The 12753-nt window shown below is 42.7% G+C and overlaps 1 protein-coding gene across 1 annotated transcript in view; it reads right to left on the reverse strand.

The window, feature by feature from the left end:
- Window positions 1–12753, reverse strand: part of LOC149281551 (putative sodium-coupled neutral amino acid transporter 12) — a 41461-nt gene that overhangs the window by 24615 nt on the left and 4093 nt on the right. Inside the window, exons 6-7 of the mRNA XM_089499180.1 lie at window positions 12635–12734; window positions 12400–12502 (exon numbers count right to left, since the gene is read on the reverse strand). Of these exons, the coding sequence (XP_089355306.1) occupies window positions 12400–12502; window positions 12635–12734 (203 nt within the window). The remainder of the gene's footprint in view (window positions 1–12399; window positions 12503–12634; window positions 12735–12753) is intronic.

Below are 12753 nucleotides of genomic sequence, written 5' to 3' on the forward strand. Positions count from 1 at the left end.
CAGCCATTTTTTTTTTATATTAGACACCACTTGGGTATTTGAAGTGCTTTTATTTTAACTCTGTTGAGATTTTAGAGAAATTTTAGCACTTGCTCAAAATAAATTTTTTTTTTTACACATTTTGCTGGTACTGGATGGTTCCTCTAGTGACATCACTGCATAATTATTTTTAAATGTTAGAACATTTTTTTTTTCCATTTTTTTTTTTTTATTATTACTTTTTGAATATTTTACTAATCACATTGTGATTAGAAAGCTGGGCTCCATTGACTTGCATGGTTGAATGCAGTACCAGTATTCAACCTGCAAGTGGAGCCAGAGTTCTCTAGAGGGTCTGGAGACCATCTAGCGAACTTTTAAAACTTGATTGTTTTTTTCTTGGTTTTTTTTTTACAGGGCAGCCGCCATCTTGTTGATGGTGAAGATCACCAGCTGTGGCGGCTGTGACTGCTCTCCGGAGCGGTCACAGTCCATCCAGAGGTAAGTGTTTGGTGTCGCTGGATGCCTCCTGATCGACATCGAGGCATTACAGCAACCCCGTTTAAGCGAAGAAAGTGATCGTTGATCACTTTCTAAGCTTATTTAATTTTTTGACGGTTCAGGACCGCCAAAGGTCGTTAAGTAACCGTTTTTCCGTGACGGTCCTGAACCGGCAAAGGTCGTTAAGGGGTTAAAGTGGGGGTGCGGCCTATATTCGGGGTCTAGCGCCCGACGCCCGGGACATGCAGTTCCGGGCGCTGGGTAGGCAGCGGTGCAGGGGACCCGTATCCTACTCTCTGATATGCTCAGACAGCCTCCCCTGCCGGCACTTTCCACGGAGGGTGTGCCGGCACGGGAGATTGTCTAAGCGCATCGCGCAGACGTTCGCTGGCTGCAGCGACGCGCGGGTAAACAACCTCCGCTGCCGGCACGTCTGCACGATGTGCTTTAACAATCTCCCTTGCCGGGAATTCCCACGAGTGCAGTCCCGGCAAGGGAGACTCCCGGGTGTCTTGCGGGGCTGGCGGGGGACATCTACGCAATACGCGTATACAACTTCCGGTGCCGGCACTTCCGCTGAGTGCCGGCACCGGGAGTTGTATACGCGTATTGCATAGATGTCCCCCTCCGGCCCCGCAAGACACCCGGGAGTCTGCTCTGGTAAGTTGGGGGGGGGGGGGGGTGTGCAGAGTGGCAGCATATCTCGAGGGGGGGAGGACAGAGTGGCAGCATATCTCGAGAGGGGGGGAGGACAGAGTGGGAGCATATCTATTACAAAACTTTTTCTTTAAAAAAGCACCAAACTTTTAGGGTGCGGCCTATATTCGGGTGCGGCCTATATCCGAGCCAATACGGTATTATTTAGAAGAAAACAAATCAAATATTGTAACGCTTAGATGGTGCGCATAACCAGTAGTACGAGGTTATTTAATTTAGATGGGGGTGAGAGAAAATCAAATATGTGGCCCTGATTTGACCTCGCTATACCTCGATCTTTATAGGAAATAAAAGGCAAATAAATTGGCACCTTCTATAGATACAGCTAGAGAAATGTCAGCTATAAGAAAGCAGATTACAGAGCATAATTATGAAAGAATCAACACAAATCTGGAAAAATTAAAACAAAAGTGGTACGCAAGAAATAACAGGTAATAAATATCTAACTAATAAATTAAAGCAAAAATGGCCAGTAATAGAATTGATAAACTGATAGACGTTTAATAATTACATACAGAACAATACTAATACTGAACAACTAAATAAGTACTTTACTGACCTAATTATGCCTCAACTCAATCAAGATCTACTAGTCTACTAGTGAAAATTTTAACCCCTTGATGACAATTGCTGGTCCGGACACGTCACGGAAAAACATGTCGTTAACGACAAATGACGTGCCAGGACCGTCATTTGTTAAAACGGGTAAAAAAAATAAAATATCGATTTTTTTGCATTCAGCAACGCCATGATCGGAATCAGGGGCCATGTCTGGCCCCTCCCCGGGGCGTCAACATCCGCCATACAATGTATGGCGGCGGACGCCCGTTTTAAAAGCGTTTAGGAGGCGATCAACGATCACCTCCTAAACTTAAATGGTGTCGCTGGAATGCCTCGATCAGGAGGCATCCAGCGACACCAAACACTTACCTCTTGATGGACTGTGACCGCTCCGGAGAGCGGTCACAGCCGCAGCTGCCGGTGATCTTCGCCATCAGCAAGATGGCGGCGGCCCGGGAAAAAAAATAATAAAGACGAAAAAGTTCGCTAGACGGTCTCCTGACCCTCTAGAGAACTCTGGCTCCACTTGCAGGTTGAATACAGGTACTCCATTCAACCATGCAAGTCAATGGAGCCCAGCTTTCTAATCACAGTGTGATTAGAAAAAAATAAATTAAAAATAAAATAAAATTAATAATCATTAGAAAAAAAATGGTAAAAAACAAGTAAAATGTAAAAATAATTTCCCTCTGATGTCACTATCAGGGGAACCTTCAAGTTGAAAAAAAATTTTAAAAATGTTTTAAAAAAGGCAAAAAAATTTTAAAATATATAAAAAATATATTTTTGTGAGCAAGTCCTAAAATTAGCACATTATCTTAAAACAATTCTCGCATGGAAAGAGTTAAAATACTGGCATATTAAATGCCCATGGGGTGTCTACTTTTAAAAAATGTAGGATTTGATGGGGTAAATTGAATTGGCCGGATTCAACAATGTCCCAATTAACACGGGGGGGGGGGGGGGGGGGGGAAGGATGGCCACACATCTAATTTCCAATTAGAAAAATGCACACGTACCAAATGTGGCCTTTTAGTTCCTCCCAAAAATGACAAACCCATGCATGTGGGGTATCACTGTACTCAGGAGATGTTGCTGAACACATATTGGGGTGTCGTGTGACAGCGGCATATACCAGGAGCTGTAAATTCATACATAAAGTAGGTGTGTGTGGGAAAAATACACACACAAAAATACTACTGCAAACTTAGAAAAAATGCTGGTGGTAAAATGTGTGCATGCAAAGAGTTAAAATACCAGCATTTAAAATACCCTGGGGTGTCTAGTTTTCAAAATTATATGGTTTTGTTGGGCACACTGAAATGGCCCGGCTCAAAGATGTACCAAACAGGGCATGGGCAGTGGATCCCCAAATGCCAAAGTTCAACATTGAAAATGCACATGCCCCAAATGTGGCCCTTTTGCCCCAAAACAGCCAGGCAAAATCATTCATGTGGGGTATCACTGCGCTCATGAGATGTTGCTGAACACATATTGGGGTGTTTTGTGATAGTGACATATACGAGAACTTTTTAATTCATACCTGAAGTAAAATGTGTGTGACAAAAATGCAAAAAAATGACTACCACAAAGTTTGACAAAGACTGGTGGTAGATATGGTGCATGGAAAGAGTTAAAATACTAGCATTTGAAATACCCTGGGGTGTCTAGTTTTCAAAAATATATGGCTTTATTGGGCATACTGAAATGGCCCGGCTCAAAGATGTACCAAATAGGGCATGGGCAGTGGATCCCCAAATGCCAAAGTTCAACATTGAAAATGCACATGCCCCAAATGTGGCCCTTTTGCCCCCAAACAGCCAGGCAAAATCATTCATGTGAGGTATCGCTGTACTCAGGAGATGTTGCTAAACACATATTGTTTTATGATAGTGACATATACCAGAACCTGTTTATTCATACCTAAAGTAAAATGTGTGTGAAAAAACAAATGCAAAAAAAAATGACTACCATAAAGTTTGACAAAGGCTGATGGTAGAATTAGTGCTTGGAAAGGGTTAAAATACTAGCACTTGGAATACCCTGGGCTGTCTAGTTTTCAAAAATATATGACTTGATGGGGTAAATTGCATTGGCCGGCTTCAAAGATACCCGAAATGGCACATGGGGGGAAGAATTACCAGATTTGGAAAAAATGGCTTTGAAATAGCAAAACGCTACCTGTACTTTTTGCCCCATAATGTGTAGAAAAAAGCAAAAAAACATAAAAACATTGGGTATTTCTAAACTCAGGACAAATAGTAGAATCTATTTAGCAGGTTTTTTTTCATTACCTTTTATAGATGAGTAAAAGATTTTTCAACTAAAAGTTATAAACAGTCATTTTTTTCTAAATTTTTCACCATATTTTATACTTTTTTTAATAGTAAATAATATGATACAATCAAAACAATGTCATCTAAAGAAAGCCCTTCTTGTCCTGAAAAAAACATCTAATCTAATGTGTGTGGGTTCAGTAAACGGGAAAGAAGAAAATTACAACTAAACACGAGCAGGGCAGAAATGTTAAAACGGCCATTGTCACGAAGGGTACAAAAAGTAAAATCAGCCTTTGTCACGAAGGGGTTAATAAAAACCAAATTTTTTTAAAATTTTCCCTCTGAATCCTCATAAAATTAGGTAAAGTGATGGAAAATCCCCTCCAAGTTTATCAAATCAGGTGTCCTGATTTCAGAAATACCTAGTTTATATAGATTTTCCATACTTTCCCAGCACTTACAGGGAACATACTATAAGGTGTACATTTTTTGAAGAATTTTTATGCTTATGGCTTAACGGGTTTGGGGGTTGTGAATGGGGTCAGGAGGGTTATACTGGGTAGATGTTGTGCTAGGGCAATGGGATGTAAGGTTTTTTCAATTTTTTTATTATCATATATATATTTTTTTTTTATTTTTTTTTAATGGTTAGAGGCCCTCTTAATGACCTCTTGAACATGTTATTAATGCCAGTAATGTCAATTACATCACTTAGCTCACTATTTTTTTTATTATTAATTATATTATTTTGGTTTTTTTAAATTATGTTTTTTAAAATGACTAACCGTTTTTTTTACTTCCTTTTCTGTTTCAGCATGGGAGGAGGGTGAGAGACAGGTCCTCACAGACGTGCATAGAGATCGCAGCGTCTGTGCCTCAAACAGTCTGATCTCCCATGCAGCGGCAGGGATGTGTCCCTGCAAGTACGGCTGGACGTACCGGTACGTCCATAGGGGATTCTTGGGATGCGTTTTTTGGACGTACTGGTACGTCCATAGGGGACTGAAGGGGTTAAAATAGCTTGGTGGTGTACTAGCAAAACCATTAACAGATTTATTTAACAAATCATTAACAGGAGTCCTCCCAGGGGATTTGAAATTAGCAAATGTGCCTGTTCACAAAAAAGGCAGAAGTCTGGCAACTACAGGCCAGTAAGTCTTACATCTGTAGTGGGGAAATTAATGGAAACTATGTTAAAGGAAAGGATTTTTGAACATCTGAAGTCACATGGGTTTCAAGATCAATAGCAACATGTGCTTGCCTCAGGAAGATCATGGCAAACTAATCTTGGATTTCCCCAATGCCTGGTTTAGCCGCCAATATTTACCAATGAAGAATAATAGATAATATGATAAGAGATAGTGAAAAAATGACTTGTCCACAAATTAATATAATGGATAGTAACATAAAGGGGCAACTGTCCTAATCAATCTCTTCCTCTGCTCGGCTAACTGTCACTGTCTCACACTTGAAAGCTCACCAGTTTGTAACTGCAGTTACTGACAAGTTAAAAATGGTTTCAGCACACTTATATAGCTAATGCTTTTCCCTTCTCCTTGTAAATTCTGGTTGGCCAGAGTTGTTGGGCCCATCAATCACAGCCATAACAAATCAATGAGACCACCCTGTATTGTAGGGCTGCAACAACTAATCGATAAAATCGATAATGAAAATCGTTGCCAACGAATTTCATTATCGATTAGTTGAATCGATTTTTATCGATTATTAAATGAGGGTTTTTTCAGAGCAAACGCTCTGAAAAATACCCCTCATTATATAATCCGTTTTAGTGACTCACAGCAGCAGCTCCTACTTACCAGTCCCTCCCTGTAATCACTGTGACAACTGGCCCCGCCCCCTTCTCCCAGAAGGCCAGAACCACATGGCTGTGACACTCATCTAACTAAGTATAAAATTAATATTTGGGCTACTGAAAGTTAGGGGAGGTGGGAGTTAATTTAGGGGCAGTTATGGTTAATGGGGTGTTCAGGGTTAATTTAGGGACAGTTATGGTTAATAGGGTGTTTAGGGTTAATTTAGGGGCAGCTATAGTTAATGGTGTGTTTAGGGTTAATCTAGGAGCAGCTGTGGTTAATGGGGTGTTTGGGGTTAATTTAAGGCAGTTTTGGTTAATGGTATGTTTAGGGTTAATTTAGGGGATGTTGTGGTTGATGGGGTCTTTAGGGTTAATTTAGGGGCAGTTATGGTTAATGGGGTGTTTAGGGTTAATTTAATGATGAGGACTGAGGGGTAATTTTATAAATTTATTAAAGTTAACTTAAGGTGCAGTTAGAGATAAAGGGGGGCAAGCTAAGGGGAATCTAAATCCTGGGGGCAGTGAAGATTAACCCAGTACTTATTTATAAAAGTATGGTCTGTGACTATGAGGGGACTATGAGATATCTGGGGGGTATAAGGCATATCTGGGGAGGACGGAGTGACATATCTGGGGGTATAAGGCATATAGGGTATATAAGGCATATGTGGGGAGGGCAGTGTGGCATGTCTGGGGAGGACAGAGTGGTGTATCAGGGTGTATAAGGCAGATCTGGGGCCACAGTGGCATATCTGGGGGTAGAGTGGAGTGGCGTATCTGGGGGTAGAGTGGAGTGGCATATGTGGGGAGGGCAGTGTGGCATGTCTGGGGAGGATGGAGTGGTGTATCAGGGTGTATAAGGCAGATCTGGGGCCACAGTGGCATATCTGGGGGTAGAGTGGAGTGGCGTATCTGGGGGTAGAGTGGAGTGGCGTATGTGGGGAGGGCAGTGTGGCATGTCTGGGGAGGATGGAGTCGTGTATCGGGGTATAAGGTGTATCAGGCACAGTGGCATATGTGGGAGGCAGCGTGGAGCGGCATATGTGGGAGGCAGCGTGGAGCGGCATATGTGGGAGGCAGCGTGGAGCGGCATATGTGGGAGGCAGCGTGGAGCGGCATATGTGGGAGGCAGCGTGGAGCGGCATATGTGGGAGGCAGCGTGGAGCGGCATATGTGGGAGGCAGCGTGGAGCGGCATATGTGGGAGGCAGCGTGGAGCGGCATATGTGGGAGGCAGCGTGGAGCGGCATATGTGGGAGGCAGCGTGGAGCGGCATATGTGGGAGGCAGCGTGGAGCGGCATATGTGGGAGGCAGCGTGGAGCGGCATATGTGGGAGGCAGCGTGGAGCGGCATATGTGGGAGGCAGCGTGGAGCGGCATATGTGGGAGGCAGCGTGGAGCGGCATATGTGGGAGGCAGCGTGGAGCGGCATATGTGGGAGGCAGCGTGGAGCGGCATATGTGGGGGGCAGCGTGGCATGTCTGGGAGGCAGCGTGGCAAGCCTGGGCTCAAACGTGCATAAATTGGGGGGGCTGGTTGCGAAATAAAGGCAAGAAATGCATACAAGTTTTTTTATTATGCTGTTTGTATTTAATATAATTTGTTTATTACATTATTTTAACCCCTTCGAGACAAAGGCTGATTTTACTTTTTGTACCCTTTGTGACAATGGCCTTTTTAACATTTCTGCGCTGCTTGTGTTTAGCTGTAATTTTCTTCTTTCCCGTTTACTGAACCCACACACATTAGATATTTTTTTTTTCAGGACAAGAAAGGCTTTCTTTAGATGACATTGTTTTGATTGTATCATATTATTTACTATTAAAAAAATTATAAAATATGGTGAAAAATGTAGAAAAAAATGACTGTTTCTAACTTTTAGTTGAAAAATCTTTTACTCATCTATAAAAGGTAATGAAAAAACCTGCTAAATAGATTCTACTATTTGTCCTGAGTTTAGAAATACCCAATGTTTTTATGTTTTTTTGCTTTTTTCTACCCATTATGGGGCAATAAGTACAGGTAGCGTTTTGCTATTTCAAAGCCATTTTTTCCAAATCTGGTAATTCTTCCCCCCATGTGCCATTTCGGGTATCTTTGAACCCGGCCAATGCAATTTACCCCATCAAGTCATATATTTTTGAAAACTAGACAGCCCAGGGTATTCCAAATGCTAGTATTTTAACTCTTTCCATGCACCATATCTACCACCAGTCTGTCAAACTTTATGGTAGTCATTTTTTTGCATTTGTTTTGTCATACACATTTTACTTCAGGTATGAATTAAAATGTTCTAGTTTATGTCACTATCACAAAACACCCCAATATGTGTTCAGCAACATCTCCTGAGCGCAGCGATACCCCACATGAATGATTTTGCCTGGCTGTTTTGGGGCAAAAGGGCCACATTTGGGGCATGCGCATTTTTCAATGTTGAACTTTGGCATTTGGGGATCCACTGCCCATGCCCTATTTGGTACATCTTTGAGCCGGGCCATTTCAGTGTGCCCAATAAACCCATATATTTTTGAAAACTAGACACCCCAGGGTATTTCAAATGCTAGTATTTTAACTCTTTCCATGCACCATATCTACCACCAGTCTTTGTCAAACTTTGTGGTAGTCATTTTTTTGCATTTGGTATTCCACACACATTTTAATTCAGGTATGAATTAAAATGTTCTCGTATATGTCACTATCACAAAACACCCCAATATGTGTTCAGCAACATCTCCTGAGTACAGCGATACCTCACATGAATGATTTTGCCTGACTGTTTTGGGGCAAAAGGGCCACATTTGGGGCATGCGCTTTTTTCAATGTTAAACTTTGGCATTTGGGATCCACTGCCCATGCCCTATTTGGTACATCTTTGAGCCAGGCCATTTCAGTGTGCCCAACAAAACCATATATTTTTCAAAACTAGACACCACAGGGTATTTTAAATGCTGGTATTTTAACTCTTTGCATGCACATATTTTACCACCAGCATTTTTTCAAAGTTTGCAGTAATATTTTTGTGTGTGTATTTTTCCCACACACACCTACTTTATGTATGAATTTACAGCTCCTGGTATATGCCGCTGTCACACGACACCCCATAATGTGTTCAGCAACATCTCCTGAGTGCAGTGATACCCCACATGCATGGGTGTGTCATTTTTTGGGGGAACTAAAAGGCCACATTTGGTACGTGTGCATTTTTCTAATTGGAAATTAGATGTGTGGCCATCCTTCCCCCCGTGTTAATTGGGACGTTGTTGAACCTGGTCCATTCAATTTACCCCATCAAATCATACATTTTTTAAAAGTAGACACCCCACGGGCATTTAATATGCCAGTATTTTAACTCTTTCCATGCGAGAATTGTTTTAAGCTAATATGCTAATTTTAGGACTTGCTCACAAAAATATATTTTTTATATATATATATATTTTTTTTTTTATTTTTTTTTTAAAAAAATTTAACATTTTTTTTCAACTTGGAGGTTCCCCTGATAGTGACATCAGTGGGAAATGATTTTTACATTTTACTGGTTTTTTACTATTTTTTTCTAATTATTATTAATTTTATTTTATTTTTTAATTTATTTTTACTAATCACACTGTGATTAGAAAGCTGGGCTCCATTGACTTGCATGGTGAATGCAGTACCTGTATTCAACCTGCAAGTGGAGCCAAAGTTCTCTAGATGGTCTGGACTATCTAGCGAACTTTTAAAATTTGTGGTTCCTGTTACAGGACGGCGGCCATCTTCCTTGATGGCGAAGATTGCCGGCAGCTGCGGCTGTGACCGCTCTCCGGAGCGGTCACAGCCCATCAAAAGGTTAGTGTTTGGTGTCGCTGGATGCCTCCTGATCGAGGCATTCCAGCGACACCATTTAAGTTTAGGAGGCGATCGTCGATCGCCTCCTAAACGCTTTTAAAACGGGCGTCCGCCGCCATACAAAGTATGGCGGATGTTGACGCCCCGTGGAGGAGCCAGAGATGGCCCCTTTGTGCCGATCGCGGCGTTGCTGAATGCCTCGAGGTCGAGGCATTCAGCAACGCTTTTTGGGTGCAGAAAGCGATAGTAGATCGCTTTCTGCACCCGTTTAAAGACGTGCCGGTCCTGGCACGTCAATTGTCGTAAAGCACATGCTTTTCCGTGCCGTGCCAGGACCGGCAATTGTCATTAAGGGGTTAAATAAATGAAAAATTTACATTCATTTTTTTTATCCGATTAATCGAAAAAATAATCGGCCAACTAATCGATTATGAAAATCGTTAGTTGCAGCCCTACTTTATTGTTTAGGCTAGGGCTGAAACAACTAATCGATAAAATCGATAATCGATTATGAAAATCGTTGGCAACGAATTTCATCATCGATTAATCGAATCGATTTTTATCGATTATAAAGAGGGCTTTTTTTTCCAGAGCAAATGCTCTGAAAAACTCCTCTCCTTATAATAATCCGATCTCAAACAGAGATCGGATTATAACACCGGAATCCAGATCCCCCGCAACGCTGCAGGAGACCTGGATTCCCCTCACTGACGGCCGGTCTCTCACTTCCGTCTCTCTCCCCCCTCCCATACACCCCTCTGACTCCTCCCCCTCCCATACGTCACTCTGCCTCTCTCCCGGCTCCGTTACTGACAAGGACTTTCACTGCAGCTTCATAGAAGCCACAGTGTAAGTGAAGTGCAGTAACGGAGGCTGTCTGTGCGATACAGACACTCACAGGCTGGCAGAGAATCATCCTCTCTGTCAGCTGGTGGGGGTCTGCATCGCACAGACAGCCTCCGTTACTGTCAGTAACGGAGCCGGGTAGAGAGGCAGAGCGGTGTATGGGAGGGGGAGGAGTCAGAAGGGTGTATGGGAGCCACCCTCCCATACACCACTGTGGCTCCTCCCCCCAGAGAGGATGATTTTCTGTCAGCCTGTGAGTGTCCGTTACTGCACTTCACTTACACTGTGGCTTCTATGAAGCTGCAGTGAAAGTCCTTGTCTAGTGAAGATCCGTTGCTGACAGGAGGCAGAGTGGAGTATGGGAGGGGGAGGGGGCAGAGTGGCGTATAGGAGGGGGAGGAGCCAGAGTGGAGTATGGGAGGGGGGAGGAGGCAGAGTGGTGTATGGGAGGGGGGAGGAGGCAGAGTGGTGTATGGGAGGGGGAGGAGGCAGAGTAGTGTATGGGAGGGGGAGGAGCCAGAGTGGAGTATGGGAGGGGGAGGAGCCAGAGTGGAGTATGGGAGGGGGAGGAGCCAGAGTGGTGTATGGGAGGGGGAGGCGGCAGAGTGGAGTATGGGAGGGGGAGGCGGCAGAGTGGAGTATGGGAGGGGGAGGAGCCACAGTAGTGTATGGGAGGGGGAGGAGCCAGAGTGGTGTATGGGAGGGGGAGGAGCCAGAGTGGTGTATGGGTGAGTTATAGTGGTGTATGGGGGGTATTATGAATTTCAGGGAATATAGGGGGTATAAGGCATATCGATATTAGGCATATCAGGGGGTCATAAAACATCTGGGGGTAAAAGGTATATCAGGGGGCTCAGTTGCATATCACTGGCATATAAGGAGTATAAGGCATATCAGGGGCACAGTGGAATCTGGCATATAAGAGGTATAAGGCATATATGGGGGCAGAGTGGCAAGCTGGGGGTCTGATGTGCATAACCGGGGGCAGTTTGGTAAATAAAAAAAATGTAAATAAGGCTTTTTTTCCTCATAGTTTTTATTAAATATGAAAAATAGTTAACATATGAATTAATATTTACTAATAACTTTGTATTAAAACCTAGTTTGAGAAACACCGTGTTTGGGTTCTTGTAGCTTTTATTATTATGTCAGTAAAATAAGAAGGTGAATAGAGAGAGGACATTGCAATAAAGAGATGAAAGTGTAAATTGTACGTTTTTTATTACATTATTTTAAATTTAAAAAAATTGAATTTTTTTATCCGATTAATCGAAAAAATAATCGGCCAACTAATCGATTATTAAAATAATCGTTAGTTGCAGCCCTAGTTTAGGCTACTTCTACCTATCAGTTATATCAGTGCTAGAGGTACCCTCCCACTTGCATGCCCCAAATTAAATAATGTAAAAAATCTTAAACTGTGCCTCCCTCTCACCCCTACCCCATTATCAGTGGGATTAAGTTAAAATACACTGAATGCCCTTTGAGGGCACCCTTTGCCCCCCCCCCATTGGGGTGAGGGAGGTTAAAAATAAAGCATTCCTTTGAACTTGCATGGACCCTATCCTGTTCCCACCTCCATCCATGTCATGTGGGGTTAAGTAAAAAACAAACAAAAAACGACCTGCTCCGTCCAACCTCATAATCCCTTACCTTTTTATTGGTCCAACAAAGCCCTGTCTATGGGGAGGAGAGTGAGACAAAGGTGTCCCCAAATATCATTTAGTTTTTTAGTAATTTTTTTTCATTCCATACAACTGAGAACAGGATGGAGGGTTAGAAACACCATGGGGGCTGCTAGGGGTCCATACCTCAATTTGTTTTCCCACAGGGCATATGTTTGAAATCTAGATTTAACATATATGGTTTGACTCACCAGATAGATCCTATAAGCGTCAATACGTCGTATGGGCCCCCAGCATGAATCAGTGTCATTTCGTTCTCCTGTCTGTGTGCCACAGGAACCATTTCCAGAAAAACTGGAAGAAAAGGCACATGTCGGCTGTCAATATCAGGATTATGTTGATACTACTTTATTATCTTTTACTGGTAGGAATGCACTTGCAAATGTGTAAAATATGACCCAGTTCACACCCCATGTTGTCACTTACCATGTGACCTGCACCAGAGAGAGGGGAACTGCAGTTGCATATATTGCTAGGTCCCCATAGAGGTATATAATAATGCATAAATAGAATAGGTTAACTCCAACTGTAGATAAAAAAAATAA

The sequence above is a fragment of the Sceloporus occidentalis genome, unplaced genomic scaffold (genome assembly GCF_023333645.1).
Source record: "Sceloporus occidentalis isolate IW3139 unplaced genomic scaffold, rSceOcc1.0.p SCAF_130, whole genome shotgun sequence".
Lineage (NCBI taxonomy): Eukaryota > Metazoa > Chordata > Lepidosauria > Squamata > Phrynosomatidae > Sceloporus > Sceloporus occidentalis.